Here is a 20,225-nt window from a genome sequence, read left to right as displayed (position 1 = left end):
TGGTCTTGAAGGCGGGATTTTTCATGGCTTCCCTGAAGTGAGATGCTTCCGTCTCACTGGAACCAGACAAATATAACGATTCGTTGACATTTGACTTTAAAATATCAGTGCACAAATTAAATGTTATGTGACAAAACAAAGAAAGCTTACAATGGTGAACAAGCAGACCTGCTATATTTATACAGTATACATACATATATATAGTAGTAACATTTCATAAGTAATAACATTACTTGCATGGCAATTTTATGTTCGGTTATTTTATTGAATTAATTGAATATAAATTAAGTTATTTACAATAAAACCTTTAACATATTTTATTAAAAAAACAATACAATTATTTATAATAAAATTTTAAATACTGTTTTTTTATTTAAATTATAAATAAATTGCAAATAATAATTTACAGCAAGTTTTTCATTTGTTTTTGTTTTTTTTAAAGTGATGTGCTTAATTGTCATGACAATAATGCAAAAATATTGAAGGTTAATACCATCTTCTCACCAATAATAGTCGCCACATTTGCAATCAGTGTCTTTTTTTAATATTATCCTGTGGAATCTATATTTTGCATTAAAAATAGCACACAGTGTCAAATAAATTGTTTTAAATGGCTTGCAACTGAATAATTGATGCATTTACGCATGTTAAACAGTATGTTACAAACACAGGGTATTACTTTTAATTAATTAATAATTAATCTTTTTACCTCACATTATGATTTTCTATTTTACGTTTTTTTTTTTAAATAGTTTTTTTTATTTTTTATGAGGAATTCAACAAAGAATGTGCTTAACTGTCATGACAATAATTTAAAAAACTATAATATTAATAAAAATGGATTTATTGTCTCTTTATGCAATATATAATTTTTTGTTTGTTTGTTTTTGAGTGAAATATGACCTTGTTCTTGACATGTTGTGAGATTTTTCCATTAACCACCAGGTTTTTATAAAAATTGTGCTAAATGATTGATGAAATAAAGTTCTACAGTGAAATTAATATGAGCAAAGTGTGGAAATAAAAGGGAAGCCATTATCTTACAGTAGTTTTCGTTTCTGGGTTGGTTTCATCAAGCGGAAGTTTGTAGGTTCTGGTTTCTTCTTAACCGAACTGTGGTGAGAAACAAGAAAAAAAACAATTGTGTTACATGCAGAACAATTTATATTTATCATAATTAACTTGTCAGAAAAACATGTCAGAAAAAAGCTCAAGTGTTTTATATATAAATATTTAGAGGCATGTTTGAAGATGCGCTTTGAAGTTCTCCAGAGCACAGGCTTTCCTCACACAAGTGTTATTTATTACTCATACAAGACTTCACAACACATCAAATGACTAACCGATAAAACACCACAAACAAACAGAAAACAGACTAATGCGGTTTGGATCAAAGCAATTAAACAGTTGTGAGAAACATTTTGTCTTTCAGAGTTGTGTGTGCTCAGCCAAATTCGATTAATCTACAAAACCACGTGACTTCTGTCGACACATGGCATGCTTAATTTCTTAAGAAATACATTTAGAGCCTGTGTGTGCGACAGTGCGGTATAAATATACTTTTCACTATAATATGCTTATGGGGGATTGCCAAAAATATCAAAGACTGAAAAGTTGTGTCTGCTGTTCAAGGTTTACATTTTAACACCAGGGTTATTATAGTTCACTAAAACAAAAATATTTTGTTCACGTCAAATAAAATAAACTTTAACTGAAAAAAAAACAAAAAACATCTTAATGCCAAGGCAACATTTCTAATTTTCATTTAGTTTACTTGATGTACTAAAATAACTAAAACTGAAATACGAATGAATAAAAAGACGATAATGCAGAACAAAATCACTAAAAGACCAATTTCAAGCTATTAAATTTTTATCCAAAACTTTTTAAAAACGTATTTATAAACATGAATTTTCCATATATAAATATCTTATTTGTTTACTTACAGGGCTCCCACACCTGTCCAATGTATTTGCATGACTTCCAGTGGTTTGTGATTACTTAGAGTTTCAATTTTAAGCTTACATTTTATTGTAAAAAGGAACAATTTCTAGCTAATGAAATATTTTTTGCATGACTTTTTTAAATTATATTAATATATATTTTTATAATACGTAAAAAGCGCAAAAGTTCATACTAATAGTGTTGGGTATTTATCTCAAGTTGATGCAGAATTAATTTGTAAAACAAAAAGATGTTTCAGGATTATGCGATTATGTTTTGGCTTTTGGCATTTTATTAGATATCTTTCTGGGAAAACAGAAAAATGTATAGTTCAAATGTACTAGAAATATTAAGTAAATTTATAGAACTCAAGAGGGAAGAAAAAGACAAATTGGCTTGCAGAAAAAGAGATAAAGAGATTTTTAATGAAATCTGTTTGTATGACGTGTTGTTTTGAGATGCTCATTCATGTCAGAAAATATGCACAAATCTGCATAAATTATCCCAGAGCTTGTGTGTAGTAATGAGGAAACTGAGGCTTACGCTTTGTTTCTCCGCTGTGCGCTAGCAGAGGTTTTGAGAGACGGGAGGAGCAGGGAGAGTTCAGGAAGGGCATCGGCCAGTGGTCTCATATCGCCCACCACAGGTGTGGCCTTCCTCCGCGCCTGCGCGACTTGCTGCTCACGCGCCAGCTTGATCGCACTGATCTCTGGAGAGGATACAGACACGAACAAACTACATATGAAAAAGAGCTCACAAATAATAATGAGAAATTGGAAGAACCCAGGTGAACCCTCTTTTCAAGAGTGGAGTATGGAATTGGCAAAAGTGGCATCATATGAAAAAAATCTCTTTCAACATTAATGACAGGGTGGAAAAATATGTGGCTAAATGAGGAAAATATGTGCAATATATTGCTATTAGATGAGAGCATGGTGCTTGTTGTTGAAAAATGTACATTTGATTATTCATTTTTTTTTATTATTTTTTTTTATTTTTTCTCTTTTTTTTTGTTGCTTTTGATTATTGTTGAACATTTTATTTTATTAGACATTACTATGGGATACATGTTAAGCTTCAAATTGTAAAGTTGACTATAATGTTGACTATAATGTATCAGTGATGTTCAAAAACTCATAAAATACTAATTATAAAAAAAAAAAAGAAAAAAAAGAAAAGAAAAAGAGCTTTTCTGGTTACAACAAGCAGTAGACACATTCACATATTCATTCAAATCCACACAGGCTCTTTGAACTGCTGCGAAGTTGTGAAGCCATTTCCTAAACATTTTCTCCTTATTTTCTGTTCTCTTGCAAACGGCATGAAAAGAAATAAAATAAAATAGTTAAAACAATTAAACTAAAAAATATATATTAAAAAACAAAAAAATCATGCAAAAAAATAATAAAATAAAGGAGTATAAAACAACAAAAAAAGAATTTAATAAAATTTAAAATAAATATAAAATGCATCATGTTTATAAATTTTTTAATGTGTTAAAAAAAGTTGAAATGACAAAAGGTGTAAATAAAAAGTATATAATAAATTATATAAAATAAAATTGCATTAAAGTGAATTAAAAAAATAAAGCATAAAATAAAACTACAAATGTATAAAGTATATATTAAAAAGGTATAAAAAGCATAAAATAAAACCGATTCATAAAAATAATAAACTGCCATTAAATAGAAGCCATAAAAAGCATGAAAACATATAATTCATATAACTTAAATAAAATGTCAAAGGAATTTAAAAGCAAAATATAACTATAAAAATGTTTAAAGTAGAAACAAAACATTTAAGTCATAAAATTAAAATAAAAAACATTAAAAAACAAAAGCATAAACAAAAAGATAAAAATGTGTAAAATAAAGGGTATACAACTATACATTTTAAAAAAGAAAATACAAGCATAAAAATATATATTTAAAAAACAAAAAGGTATAAAATAAAATGGCACGAATTAACTAAAAAAAAAAGCATAAAATAAAAACATAAAAAAAAAAAGGGTAAAATACATAACCCATATCTCTAAATCTATAAAAAATACTTCAAATAAACATATCTCCTTTTGATCACAGCAAGGAATCAAAGAAATAAATCAGAAATAAATTGCATAATTTCTGGGGGAAAAACGAAGAGAGAGAAAAAAAAAAGACAAAAGTTTGTTTAAAAGGATTAGTTCATTCCAGTAGGCCTGTATCCAGTATGACTTCCTGACCAGCCCTCAGACAGAAAATAACTCCTTCAGGAACAGACTGATGTCCCCCGACCATCTAAAACCAAAGCAAAGCTCCGAGACAGAAAGCAGGACACCCCAGGTGCTTCAGTCCAAACACAACAAAGTACATGTAGGGAAGAAAAAAAACAGACAGAGAAGCACTTCTCTGACAGAAGCACTACGTCTTTTTGCAAACACAAAATAAATCTCATTTTTCATCTCACAAGTGACCATTCTGTTTTTTTCTACTGTTGTTATGACTTTGTTAACCTTTTATACAAGTGTTTTTGTACACCATTTGTTAAGACCTTGAAGGTCTTTGAGTTTTATGAATCCATCAACATCTCAATCCTCCCCCCCTTTTTAATTTCCTGACAATGCGACATGCAGTCTGAGGCTTGGGTTTCGGCTGGAGCCGCGAGCCCCATTAGATCCTAATTATAATCACCTCGGCCGGAGCTTGTGTTACACGCCGCATTGATCGGCCGGAGCGATAACAGGCGTCAGAATCGGGGTGCGGCGTTAATGATCCCGCCATATCCATCTCTGAAGTTCCCCTCGGCCCATGAGATCAGAAATGGCCTCACATGAGCGTTTCGGGATTCGATTGATGATATTAGCGTTTTCTTTGCGGGAAAGGGAAGAAAAGAAGGTGAAAAAATACTCACTGTTAAGCCATCTTTCCCTGCGCTCCTTCATTTTTTCTTTCTTCGACTGTTGTTTCTTTTCTCCTGTGCCTAAAGAGACATTTGCATATGGATCATTACTGATCAATTTTACAAAGATTTTATGCATTTTATGCGTTCGACACTAAAAGGCTTAAAAATAAATACAAAACATTAATGACTATTATTCTCAAAAGGGGAAAAAGAAAAAGCTAAAAAGTGTGCTTTATATTTAGTTTAGAATGCAATTCTAAAATAAGAACACATTATAATAAGTATAAAAATAAAAAGGCATCACAAAAAAAAAAACAGGAATAAAAATGACAAAAGTAAAAACCATAAAAAGTTCATAAAATTAAAATTAATAAAATGGCACAGGAATGCATAAAATTAAAAAAATGGAATATAAACTATTACTTTAAAATGGGGGCGAAGTTAAACCAGTGTTATTTTAGTATTATTAATATACTACATTACCATTTTGTTTTCATTTAAATGTGTTTTTTTTTGTCATTTTTATTAGTTTTGGTATTTTTCTATTTAGCTTAAATTTATTTTTTTAATGTCAGTAATTTTTTTGTAATTTTGATATTTCCACTTATTTCAGTTAGTTGCAACATTTCAAATCTTAAGATTAAGTTTTAAGACTAAATTCAAGGCCTGGTTTCACAGACAGGGATTACCTTAAACCAGGACTAGGTCATAGTTCTATTAGGATTTTAGGGTAATTTTTATAGACATGCCTTAGAAAAAAAAAAAACATTACTGGTGTGCATCTTGAGACAAAACAAGGGCACTGACATATTTCAAGATCAATCAGTACAAGTTTCTTTCAGTTAAAACAGCTCAGACTTAAATTTTAGTCGGGGACCAGGCTTAAGCCTTGTCTGTGAAACCGGGGGCAAGTTTTCTATTGAAAACATATTGAAATTTATTTCAGGTTTATTTTAATTAACAAATTGTTCTAATTTAATCATTTCTAAGATGCAAGTTTGTTTTTCATCCAGCCTTATTTAATAAAAACTATTTAAATAGTCTTAGTTTAAACATTTAATCCTGAAAAAGTAATGTTTAAGTTCATCGTCTGATATTTACATTTAATTTTATTTAAGCTTGATTTTAATTTATTTTAATTAATGAAAACTATTTTTATTTGTTTTATTTTGAGTTACCAGCAACAGCACTGCTTTAAATACAAAAAAGCAAAACACATGCATTAGACTTTCAGCTTATTCTTTGAAAAGGGTTTTAGTTTTGGTTTAAATGCAGGTGTTTTGGTTCATGTGGGTTTTGTTTTGTCTGCAGAGCTTGAACTTCACGCACCTGTCAAAATAACGCAGTGGCAGCCAATCAGTTAAGGTTGTAAACACAAAGGCTGCAGGTTCAGTTCTCAACAGAAATGAGTCAGGAACTGCACTGCTGATCAGAAAATAATGTATGGTGGGAAAAGTAAAATAAAATGAATTGATTTTTTTTTTTAAACAATGTTTTGAAATTACACAGATATTATGGCATGTGTCATGGCTGTGGGATTGCATATAGAATGGAAATTAACAACAGCTCTCATGTGAATAGATTCCAGTAGGATGTCTGTTGTCTGTTTAACTGCATGTAACTTCCTGTTCCCGGATAGTGACGTCTTATCAGAAGAAGCATATTGTGTGTATTTAACGATTGTGCTGGCCTCTGGGGATCAGATCGAGTGTGACGAGGAATCTATAGTTGTCCATGTGTGTAATGTCCATCTGACAGAGGTCATTCACAGACCACTGAGGTCAAACCACAAATAAACCTCTTTTAGACGTGATATGCGATACATGCGAGATTTACGCATTTCATTTTCATTTTATTAAATTGTTATTAATTAATATTATTATTATTATTATTATTATAGCATATTCTCACGGTATTTTGAATAATAATTACTATTTATTAAAATAATTATTTAAATTACTGCGCACTGAAAAATAAAAAGTGCATGCTCCACCTTCAGAAAATCCACTTATTGGGTGCTTAAAAGTAATTAATTTGTTTGTAATAATTTAATTCTAACATTCAAATTGTTAGTATAATAATTACTATTAATAAAATAACATTACATTTCTGTGAATTGCAAAAATAAAAATGTCAAGACTTTTATAAAATGCACTTAATAAAAATTATTAAATTGTTTTTGTTGGTTAAATATTATAATATTCCAATTGTTAGTATAATCAATTATAATTATATTATAAATTATAAAAAGTATTCACTTTCAGAAAATGCACATTGGGAGCTTTAGAAAAAGACTAATTGAATAATTTAATATTGTTATAACAATGCAACTGTTAATATAATTAGTAATAATAATTAAGCAAATGTTTTGCTTTAAAAAAAAACGCACATTGGGTGCTTAATACAGATTATTGTTGTTAATAATTAAATTTTATTATAACATTCCAATTATTAGTATAAATTATTATAATTACTACTAATAAAAATATTTAAAATACAAAAGCATTGAAAAAATAGAAAGTGTCAAGATTTACATGCTCCACTTTCAGAAAATGCACATTGTGTGCTTAACAGAAATGATTACATTTTTATAAATAATTGATTATTATAATAATCTGATTGTTGGTGTAATTCATAATAATTACTATTCATTAATAATAATAATTGAATTACTGTGAAAAATCACCATAAAACATCATAAACTGCCCAAACTCAATTTCGCTTTGCTCTCACATATGCTAAAAACAGTTAAACTACAGTGACCGTTTTATCCAAAAATAACACAGGTTCATTAAACCCAGAGAGAAACGCATGAAATGAGTCGACCTCTGCGATTTCCATCTCTAGGGAAAAACTCAGCTCAACAAACTTCTGGTTGCCGAGCAACATTCAGAGGAAAAGTGTGTTTGTATGAGATATTTGATCATGAAAAACGCCTTCCCAGCTCTGCAAAGATCCGGTCACTGAGAGACAGGAGGAGACCTCACTGACCTCTCCTGTCTGGCTGTGGATGTTCATCATGGCATAAGAATTAAGCTGATCTTTTTGGTCAAATCAACACCTTTATCTTTGAGAGGACAATGTTGAGTCTCAGAAAAATGTGTCAAGGTCACATTTCATTGCAAAAACAAAAAGTATTACAAGTATATAAAGCATATTTCAAAGCCAAGCCGATTCGTAAAAACCTTGCGTTATATTATTTTCAGGAATATATATATATATATATATATATATATATATATATATATATATATATATATATACACACACACACACACACACAAACACAAACATATACACATACATACATATATATACAGGTCCTTCTCAAAAAATTTGCATATTGTGATAAAGTTCATTATTTTCTGTAATGTACTGATAAACATTAGACTTTCATATATTTTAGATTCATTACAACACAACTGAAGTAGTTCAAGCCTTTTATTGTTTTAATATTGATGATTTTGGCATACAGCTCAAAAAATTTGCATATCATGAAAAGGTTCTCTAAACGAGCTATTAACCTAATCATCTGAATCAACTAATTAACTCTAAACACCTGCAAAAGATTCCTGAGGCTTTTAAAAACTCCCAGCCTGGTTCATTACTCAAAACCGCAATCATGGGTAAGACTGCCGACCTGACTGCTGTCCAGAAGGCCATCATTGACACCCTCAAGCAAGAGGGTAAGACACAGAAAGACATTTCTGAACGAATAGGCTGTTCCCAGAGTGCTGTATCAAGGCACCTCAGTGGGAAGTCTGTGGGAAGGAAAAAGTGTGGCAGAAAACGCAGCACAACGAGAAGAGGTGACCGGACCCTGAGGAAGATTGTGGAGAAGGACCGATTCCAGACCTTGGGGGACCTGCGGAAGCAGTGGACTGAGTCTGGAGTAGAAACATCCAGAGCCACCGTGTACAGGCGTGTGCAGGAAATGGGCTACAGGTGCCGCATTCCCCAGGTCAAGCCACTTTTGAACCAGAAACAGCGGCAGAAGCGCCTGACCTGGGCTACAGAGAAGCAGCACTGGACTGTTGCTCAGTGGTCCAAGTACTTTTTTCGGATGAAAGCTAATTTTGCATGTCATTCGGAAATCAAGGTGCCAGAGTCTGGAGGAAGACTGGGGAGAGGGAAATGCCAAAATGCCTGAAGTCCAGTGTCAAGTACCCACAGTCAGTGATGCTGGTGTTGGTCCACTGTGTTTTATCAAGGGCAGGGTCAATGCAGCTAGCTATCAGGAGATTTTGGAGCACTTCATGCTTCCATCTGCTGAAAAGCTTTATGGAGATGAAGATTTCATTTTTCAGCACGACCTGGCACCTGCTCACAGTGCCAAAACCACTGGTAAATGGTTTACTGACCATGGTATTACTGTGCTCAATTGGCCTGCCAACTCTCCTGACCTGAACCCCATAGAGAATCTGTGGGATATTGTGAAGAGAAAGTTGAGAGACGCAAGACCCAACACTCTGGATGAGCTTAAGGCCGCTATCGAAGCATCCTGGGCCTCCATAACACCTCAGCAGTGCCACAGGCTGATTGCCTCCATGCCACGCCGCATTGAAGCAGTCATTTCTGCAAAAGGATTCCCGACCAAGTATTGAGTGCATAACTGAACATAATTATTTGAAGGTTGACTTTTTTTTTGTATGAAAAACACTTTTCTTTTATTGGTCGGATGAAATATGCAAATTTTTTGAGATAGGAATTTTGGGTTTTCATGAGCTGTATGCCAAAATCATCAATATTAAAACAATAAAAGGCTTGAACTACTTCAGTTGTGTGTAATGAATCTAAAATATATGAAAGTCTAATGTTTATCAGTACATTACAGAAAATAATGAACTTTATCACAATATGCTAATTTTTTGAGAAGGACCTGTATATATATACACACACACACATCACATTGTATGAAAATCACATTGTATGATTTTAGAATAATTAACTTCCATTTTATTGCATGAAATAAGTATTTGATACAAAAAAGAAAAATAGAACTTAATATTTGGTACAGAAACCTTTGTTTACAATTACAGAGGTCAGACGTTTCCTGTAGTTCTTGACTAGGTTTGCACACACTGCAGCAGGGATTTTGGCCCACTCCTCCATACAGGTCTTCTCCAGATCTTTCAGGTTTTGGATCTTTTCAAGTTTCAGCTCCCTCCATAGATTTTCTATTGGGTTCAGGTCTGGAGACTGGCTAGGCCACTCCAGGACCTTGAAATGCTTCTTACAGAGCCACTCCTTAGTTGCCCTTGCTGTGTGTTTGGGGTCATTGAAGATGGGTCGTGGCTGGGTCTTCCAGCATGACAATGCTTTTACTGAGGGAAGGAGGTTGTTGCCCAAAATCTCGCGATACATGGCCCCATCCCTCATCCCCTCAATACGGGGCAGTCGTCCTGTCCCCTTTGCAGAAAAGCACACCCAAAGCATGATGTTTCCACCCCCATGCTTCACGTTGGGATGGTGTTCTTGGGATTGGACTCATCCTTCTTCCTCCAAACATTGCGAGTTGAGTTTATACCAAAAAGTTCTATTTTGGTCTCATCTGACCACATGACCTTCTCCCATGCCTCCTCTGGATCATCCAGATGGTCTCTGGCAAACTTCAGACGGGCCTGGACATGTGCTGGCTTGAGCAGGGGGACCTTGCGCGCGCTGCAGGATTTTAATCCATGACGGTGTAGTGTGTTACTAATGGTAACCGTTGAGACTGTGGTCCCAGCTCTCTTCAGGTCATTGACCAGGTCTTCTCGTGTCATCTTGAATTTCTTCCATTTTATAATAATTGCGCCAACAGCTGTTTGCCTATTGTCCTGTAGCCCATCCCAGCCTTGTGCAGGTCTACAGTTTTGTCTCTAGTGTCCTTAGACAGCTCTTTGGTCTTGCCCATAGTGGAGAGGTTGGAGTCTGATTGATTGAGTGTGTGAACAGGTGTCTTTTAAACAGGTAACGAGTTCAAACAGGTGCAATTAATACAGGTAATGAGTGAAGGATAGGAGGGCTTCTTAAAGACAAACTAACAGGTCTGTGAGAGCCAGAATTCTTGCTGATTGGTAGGTGATCAAATACTTATTTCATGCAATAAAATGGAAATTATTTAAAAATCATACAATGTGATTTTCTGGATTTTTTAAAATATTCTGTCTCTCACAGTTGAGGTGTACCTATGATGAAAATTACAGATCTCTCCATTCTTTGTAAGTGGTAAAACTGGAAAAATCGGCAGTGTATCAAATACATATTTACCACACTGAGTGCATTTGTGCGTGTGTGTGTGTGTGTGTGTGTGTGTCTATGTATGTATGTATGTATGTATGTATGTATGTATATTTATATTTATTAGGGGTGTGCGATATACTGGTAGACATGATTAAATGGTAGAAATTTGTCATCAGGTAGAGAATTTGGACTACTGTCTCTATCGCAGTTACACGCTGTGGTATGTGGTGGCGAAAGCTTAGTGTTTGCACGTTTATAAGCATTGCTGTTTAAAAACAAGTGATTTTAAGCAGTTGAAATGCAATAAGCAGCGAAAGAACTCATTTCACTACATTTCTGATCGCTATCAGAGAGGCATGTGAAGGCGGGGTTATCAAGTTATTTTTCGTGAAAACAAATAGCTGAGAGAGAAAACACATTTGGAACACAATATGGGATACGGGCAGCTCGACAGCAGTCTAATATTCCTGCTTTCGGTCATTCATTTTAATCAAACAACAAAAGACAGAAAATCTCTCAATGCTCTCGACTAAATCCCTTTTGTAACTTTAATAAGGAGAAATATTTTATATTATAGTGTTTTTACACATTTGATTACATACAATGTAACATTTCACATTCCTTATTTATTTGTTCTACTGTCATTTTTTTTTGTCACATTGCTTGCAATTAGTTTCTTATTTAATCACTGACTGACTGTTTACTTGTCTCCAGTGAGCGAGATTTTTTTTTTTTTTTTTTTTTTTTAATTTAGGCTAGTATTAGTTTTTTTTTTTTTATGTTGACACTAGTTACAAGAATTTAGAAATTTCTATGGTCAAGTTTTGATATCATTAAGACCTTATTTAAAGCAAAAATAACAATATCATGATATATTGTTACCGTGAAATGCTAAAATTCCTCATATCGTGATATAAGATTGTGCCTGGAGGTATCTAACAAGTTTTACTTTAGATAATAAATAATAAGTATCTTTATATTATTCCCATTACAGTAATGATAATTAGACTATAATTATGTCATACAAATATAATTTCTTATATTTTTGCTTATAGGGTTAAATATGATTATGAAATTCACCCACAGATTAAAATACAATATATAAATAAAAAAAATGCATATTTTGTATAAATACGACAAAATATCTTAAAAACAATACTCTTTTCCAATAAAAAATATTTTCATGCTGTAAAACTGTGCTCAAACTAAATGACTTAACTTCACCAATAACTTCAGTTTGTTGTAGCATTATGTGTGTGTTCCATATTTTGATGCCAAAGAGTCATGAGATGCCACATCTCATTTCCCAGCCGTGAAAAGTGAAACAACATCTGTAATCCAATTGGAAAAATGTAGCCACATCCGTAGCACATTTCTGTGCATTTATGTCTGCTATTTTGTATGTGTCGATCACTTCGAGACGACTGGCCTGTTGTGAGAGTGTGTGTGTGTGTGTGTTTGTAAGAGAAACAGCATCTCAAATGACTGTCATCTTCCTGTGAAGGAAAGCTGAACCAGGACAGATTCGATGCAGGAGACTCAAGAGAATAACATGAGACTTACTTATGGGGTGCTGAACGATTATGTATCATATACACATCAAAACAAGCTTTCACTCAGTTTTAACAGCGTTATAAACACACACAGACTATGTGTTTTTGTCTGTATATGGGCATGACATGGCCACAGACAAACTGCTCTATGAGCTCTGTCCTCTGGAAATGAGTCTGGAGAGGAGACTCGATAAGAGAGATAAATGTCATGTCCTACGACCCACATTTCTCCCCACTATATCACTTGTTCCAGACTGACGATCTCTGACAGAAAGGCCTGCATGTGAAGTCCAGACACAAACGCCCTCAGCCTCTGCATCCTTCAATGATATGATAAATACAACATAAACATCTGCTTTTACACAACGCCACTGGGAAAATGACAATGAGATAAGGGGGACCTGAAACTCTTAATATATTATATTAAAAGTGAGATATTTTTACACTGTTATGTGTTATTTTGTTAAATAATATATTATATTTACTACATTACATATTTACCACAATTACACAAGTAATTTAGAGTAAGCAAATTTATGGCATTTAAACATCTGCATATGTCTACTAGACACATACAAAATTTTCAATGCTATAATAAAAATATTTAAATAGTAAAAAAAAATAATTGTGTAATTATATACAAAATAATCTATTAAATACAGTTTTTATATATATAGTTAAAATGTAGTTAAATATCCTGTAACCGTGTTGAATATTTGTATGGTACACACTAAAAATATGAAAATATATTCATAAAAAAATAATAATATATATATATACACAAACATATATATACATACATATACATTTATTTATTTATTTTTTCATTCAACCCTGTTACCAAACTTCATGAAATTTAAATTCAGCCCAAAATCCTGAAAATAATGAAAGAATTAAAATAAATAAAATAAATATATATAAATAAATACAATTGGGAAATAAACAACAGAACAATGAGTAAGAGTGTTGATCATTTAGCTTTAATTTAGATATAACTCAGTAGGTACTAGCTAGTTTAAAATCACATGTTGGTTTTAAGTTGATAAACTTATATTATCCATAAAAAAAAAATATTTGCTTGATACTTTTTTCTTAAAATAACTTATGTAACAGGGTTGAATGGACTGAGATTTACTTAATGTTATGCTGTAGAAATGTCTTGGGCATCACAGTTTTGCTTCAAATACGATAATTTTGAAATTTACACTCGAATTATAATGCAAAAACAAAATCAAAGACGACCATAATATGCAATTGCAAACCATAATTTACAATTGCAAAATTCCAAACTTTAGTTTACATTCTTTCCATTCAACATCTGTTCGCCAATTTCCAGTCCCTGCCTGATCCACAACCAGTTTTCCACACTCTGAACTATTGAAAGCCATCACTAAACCGCTCTCAGATCAGAAACAACCATCAGCGAGTCGATCCAACCATCAGCCACCACAGAAATAACAACAGTGGTGTTTTTCTGCTGTATCTGCCTGATAGGGATCTCCGAACCTCATATCTCCCTCTAGCACTCCTGAAGCTGGAAACCCAATCTCGCCTCTGCATCCGTCTGTTTGCCGCATACCAGGGATAGGGAAAGAAATCCATCATTCCCACCACATCCATCCCAGAGAGAGCATCATGTTCAGAGAGCTGGCTGAAACGGACACCGCCAATTAAGAGCAGACAGAACACCCCGGCTGCCCTTTCTGCCCCTCTGCACTTGCACTTCTCGTCTCCCCGTCCCACCAGCGCTTTGAGGAGAGGTGGCAGGGCATCTGGGGAGCTGAGCTGGAGGTGAATTTCCGAGGTCACGCCGAGACACCGATACCCCCAATTAAAGAGGCGAAAGATCTCGTTCTGTCAAAGCAGTGCCGCGGGCACATCGATTCTCTACAACAACCTCACTCAAGCGCACCCGCAACTGAGGCATTTAACTAGATCCTCGAACTACACGAATGAAGCACAGTCTGAAAAATATACAGAGACATTTATTTTTAATTGTGTGTACATAACGTACAAAAACAAACATATCAATAACACATCAAATATCTTCCGAGTGATTATAAATGAAGCATGTTTAAAAAAAAACAAAAAAAAAACACATACAAATAAATATATATATATACATACACACACACACATATACACACATATATATACAAATATATACAGTGAGATCAAGAAGTATTTGATCACCCTGTGATTTAGAATCTTAGAATCTACAATTTTCAGCATAGGTGCATTTCCACTGTGAGAGACAGAATCTAAAAATAGAAATATGGAAATCACATTGTATGATTTTTTAACAATTTATTTGTGAATTACTGTGTCAAATAAGTATTTGATCACTTGAGTCAAAAAATTGTAATATTTGGTACAGAAGACTTTAACAATTACAGAGGTCAAACGCTTCCTGTAGTCCTTCACCAGGTTTGCACACACTGCAGCAGGGATTTTGGCCCACTCCTCCATACAGATCTTCTCTAGATCTGTCAGGTTTCGGGGCTGTTGCTGAGCAACACAGAGTTTCAGCTCCCTCCAAAGATTTTCTATTGGATTTAGGTCTGGAGACTGGCTAGGCCACTCCAGGACCTTGAAATGCTTCTTATGGAGCCACTCCTTGGTTTTCCTGGCTGTGTGCTTTGAGTCATTGTCATGTTGGAAGACCCAGCCATGACCCATCTTTAATGCTCTGACTGAGGGAAGGAGATTTTTGCCCAATATGTCACAATACATGGCCCTGTTCATCCTCTCCTTAATACAGTGCAGTCGTCCTGTCCCCTGTGCAGAAAAACACCCCCAGAGCATGATGCTTCCAGCCCCATGCTTCACTGTAGTTATGTATTATTGGGATGATACTCATCATTCTTCTTCCTCCAAACACGGCGAATGGAGATAAGACCAAAAAGTTCTACTTTGGTCTCATCTGACCACAGGACTTTCTCCCATGACTCCTCTGGATCCTCCAGATGGTCTCTGGCAAACTTCAGACGGGCCTGGACATGGGCTGATTTAAGCAGGGGAACCTTCCGTGTGATGCAAGATTTTAAACCATGACGTCTTAGTGTATTACTGATAGTAGCCTTGGAAACGATGATCCCAGCTCTCTTCACGGCATTGACCAGCTCCTCCCGTGTAGTTCTGGGCTGATTCTTCACCATTCTTAGCATCATTGATACCCCACGAGGAGAGATCTTCCGTGGGGCCCCAGTCCGAGGGACATTGACAGTCATCATTAGCCTCTTCCATTTTCTGACAATTGCTCCAACAGTTGTTCTTTTTTCACCAAGCTGCTTGGCAATTGCCCCGTAGCCCTTTCCAGCTTTGTGAAGGTCTACAATTTTGTCTCTTGTGTCTTTTGACAGCTCTTTGGTTTTGCCCATGTTGCTACTTAGACTTTGGCTGATTTTTGGGGTGCACGGGTGCCTTTATGACAGCGAACGACCTCAAACAGTTGCTACTAATTTAGAATCAAGAGCAGAGTGTAGCTGGACTATTTAAAAGCAAAATAACAGGTCTTTGAGGGTCAGAAATCTGGCGGATAAGCAAGTGATCAAATACTTATTTGACAGTAATTCACAAATAAATTGTTAAAAAATCATACAATGTGATTTCTGGATTTCTATTTTTAGATTCTGTCTCTCACAGTGGAAATGCACCTATGCTGAAAATTGTAGACCCCTCCATGATTTCTAAGTAAGAGAACTTGCAAAATCACAGGGTGATCAAATACTTATTGATCTCACTGTATATTTGTGTATATAATTAAATATTTATATTTTATTTTTACGTATTTTATGTAAAAAAATTGTTTATTTGTAACCTGTACAAAAGCCATAAAAAAACAACAAAAAATTATTTGTGACTGAATATACATGAAGTGCATTTAAACAAATCACGCATATTAAATAATTACATTTAATAAGAATTAAAATGAATACAAAAATGTATTATATAAATTTTAAATGTTATTCTTTTCAATGTTATATGTGTGTTTAATATGAACATTAATTGAAACATTAAATAAATTAAGTAAATAAATTTATTATTTATTTTTTCTATTTAAATAAAAAAAATATTATAATTTTTTTTCTAATTATAAACAATTTATTAAAATACTAAAAATAAAAATAAACATACATACATATATATATAATTTCCGATGTTTTAATTTAATTTAAATTATTAAAAACATCTCCAGATTGACTATATCAATCATTTTCAAATAAGTAATGGATATTATTAAAATAATAGATTAATTGATAAACTAAGAAAATCCCAAAATAAGAACTGAATTTTTATAGCATGATCTAAATAAATAGTTAAATAAACCCTTTCAATATGTATTACATTAAAATAATTTATTCAAATAAATTAAATATACACGTTATTTAATGCTGTGCATTTAGGATACATAAAATTCTATAGCTATGAACTCAGCCTTAGAAAACAATGAAATGAAATGACATTTCCTCCCCCAAAAATTTATACTAAACACATTACATACTCTCAGATGTGGAGGAAATGTTAATGACTTAAGAAAGTTGTTTGCTTTTGTCAATACTGAACAAATAAAATTATATTAAGTGCGTAAAAAAATATGATTTAAGAGCGTTTCTAAAAAAAAATCTGCAGCATCAAAACCACCTGTAATTAAAGAAACACTTACTCACTAAAAGTCTGAATACTAAGTAAGTACAGTAAACATACACTGTTTGTGACTAGAATAGTAGCCAAAGCCACAGTGAGAAATAACTCATATGCTGGTTCCAGCTGTACTAGTCGCCTCCTCTCTCAGTCCTGCAGTTCTCCTCAAGAGAATCTCAGATTGGTCAGAGCAGTCGTGGAGTCAGCGGTCACGTCAGTGCATTGATGCAGCAGAGCTGTGATGTTCACGCATGAGTTATTTATACTGCAGACAGCCAGGAATAGAACAGCCCTCCTTACCCAACCTCAATACTCACACGCAGCTGACATTTATAGAGACCAATCAAAGCCAGAGGACATGTGAGGGGAAAAACACTCTCACTTTATACCTTCATTACACTGCTACACCTTCACTACTCGCTTAGTTCCAGGGTTCCAACCTAACTTTTCAATGAGGAGCTTGGATCTTCTTTAACCACTAAACTACGCCACTCTCTAAGTTACAGCATAAATCAAATCTTTGTTCACTGATTTCAAACATCCAATATTCAATACATAATAAAGATGATTCATATACAAACATAGATTTCAAAAACATGCAATTAGTCTGCCATCTTGTGGCAACAAATGCATGTGCATTTTTGGCAACAAGATTGTGCATTTAAATATTAATAATCTTTTTTGTAATTAAATTGGAATAAAACAGTATATTTTTAATCAATTAAATTAGAATTTTATAACAGTTGAATTAAAATTCATATGAAATGATTACAGCCTATAAATAGAGTATGTATTAATATTAAATACTTGTAGCATTCAGTAGAAATATATATTTAATAACAAATTAGTGCAAACAAAATCACAATGAAAACATTATAATAGAAAGTAAAATGAATATAAACTGATTATGACCGATAAATATTTAAAATTAATTTTGCATTAGGCTTATAACTTTTCTGTTTTACATAGATTAAAATCACAAGTATTTTTCAGATTTAAATGTAAAAAATATTACAATATTTGTACCTATAATAAATACCTATTTGAGTATGTATTAAGATACTTGTACTATTCAGTTGAATACTTGTGTACAAACCTGTGCAAAAGAAAAACTATAATAGCAATGTTTCTTTACATAGTTTTACATTTGTTAACAACATATCTAAATGTAAATATGAACAGATTTTTATTTATACTACATTACAATACAATCATTTATTATTAATATGTCATTAATTTGAACTACTTACATAAAAGCAGATCTGTCAAAAAGTATATTATAATAGCAGAAGTCAAATAAATAAAAATAAATATTATATTTCATTTTGTATAAAGCTTTCTATAAAAATTTGCATGGCTTTTAGAATTAGACTAAAATTAACTACAATATTGTGCAATTACAGTATTAAAACAATATTAAATCATTGCTTACTTTTTAAAAATCAATAATAAATCATTATTTATATTTTTTAAATCATAAACAGTCCGGTTTTCAAATTTTAATGTAAAAAATTAACATCACAAATGATAATACAATTTACAACAATTATTTATTATTTAATTGGCTTTTTTTTTTAAGAAAAATTAAATGCTTTTAATATTCAGTTGAAATGTTTACATATTTAAAAACAAATCTGTAAGAAATATAAAAATTTAAAATAAAAAGAGGGGGGGAAAACCCACCTTTGTGTTCTCCTGCAGACACATCTGATGGTTCATCAACTTTCAGCGTTTGAACTAAAGACTCAGGGGAAATTTTAGTTCCAGCAAAAATTCCAGAGGGAAAACTGAACGCCTAACGTACATAGAAAACACATGAAGCTCGTTTAGATCATTAGGTCGCATGGGATATAATATATGACACTGACTGGTTTGTGAACTATTTAAGCATACGACACATGAATAATGCAAACAAATGGCCATACCTTTGAATTATTATTTCTACTGCCGTCAGCTGTGTTGAGTTTGGTCTCTTGTGAATCTGTTTTAATGAGTTGAATGGGTATCTTCTCCAGACTCCCCAGCATGGGGTTGTATTGGTGCTCATTTTCCAGCTTCACAGCGCCGTGATGGAGCTTCTGCCGGATCCGTTTAATTTTCCCCACCATTCTGGCTAAGTATACCTATTTTGATAAGATCCTTACGTTTATACACAGCGCAAACGATCAGAAAAAGTCCCGCACGTGTTAAAGTGGCCAATTTGTTTGGTGTTACAGCTAATATTGTCCGAGTAAAAACGAAACGGAAGTTGAGTTCCGTCGAAACTCCTCCTCAGGTCGTCGAGGCTACACTTGAAAATGTTCAGGTGTAGTTTTCCAACCATCTTTAAATCTTAAATAAACAACACAAATGTTAACATAAAACACACAACAAATGGCAAAAGTAAAAAGAAATGTATCTTTAATCCGTTTCGCTCAGCTCCCTCTTGCTTTTAGTATAAACACAGTTTTATTACAAATACCATGGTTAAACAAACTAAGGCTAGTGCAGAAAAACCATATGGATAATTTGCGGTATTAAACTATAGTAACCATGGGAGCTGTAAACCGTGGTTAATTTTTGTAAATGCTGCTCTGTGCCTGTTCAAAATTTGGTGTAAAAAAAGTAATGCTGCATAAAAGCCAGACTAAAATAAGTCAGCTCTGACCTACCTCAGCTCCTAATATCAAAGCACAGCTGTGGAAATGCATTCATGCCATTTCTGAGCAGCATTATAGCCTTTGTAAAGACCCTAAATGCCATTTCAGTAGCATTTGCGGTGTAATTTTGGTAGTAAATTAAATTTGTCACAGAAGCACTTCTGAAATGGCATTTAGGTGTCTTTACACAGCTTAATGCTGCCGAGATGTGGCATAAATTTATTTAAACAAACATTACAGTTGTTTAATTTAATACTAGGGCCTGGGGTGGTCAGAGCAGACATTTGTTTTGTGTATGTTTGCATTTAATTATGTGCAGGCACAAAAAAGCCTTAACTCG

General features: G+C 33.2%; 1 protein-coding gene across 1 annotated transcript in view; it reads right to left on the bottom strand.

Moving 5' to 3' along the window:
- Positions 1-19,470, bottom strand: part of LOC306875427 (ribosome biogenesis protein SLX9 homolog) — a 19,796-nt gene extending 326 nt beyond the window's left edge. The window contains exons 1-6 of the mRNA XM_079425966.1: positions 19,172-19,470; positions 18,930-19,041; positions 4,834-4,902; positions 2,488-2,653; positions 1,045-1,113; positions 1-56 (exon numbers count right to left, since the gene is read on the bottom strand). The exon at positions 1-56 is cut by the window's left edge and continues 326 nt beyond it. Coding sequence (XP_079282092.1) covers positions 1-56; positions 1,045-1,113; positions 2,488-2,653; positions 4,834-4,902; positions 18,930-19,041; positions 19,172-19,354 — 655 coding nt within the window. The 5' untranslated portion in view covers positions 19,355-19,470. The remainder of the gene's footprint in view (positions 57-1,044; positions 1,114-2,487; positions 2,654-4,833; positions 4,903-18,929; positions 19,042-19,171) is intronic.
- Between the last annotated feature and the right edge of the window lie 755 nt (positions 19,471-20,225).

Source organism: Barbus barbus (assembly GCF_936440315.1).
Source record: "Barbus barbus genome assembly, chromosome: 9".
NCBI classification, from domain to species: domain Eukaryota; kingdom Metazoa; phylum Chordata; class Actinopteri; order Cypriniformes; family Cyprinidae; genus Barbus; species Barbus barbus.
The sequence above is the reverse complement of the archived record's forward strand: the minus strand, read 5'-3'. Positions and strand labels throughout refer to the sequence as shown.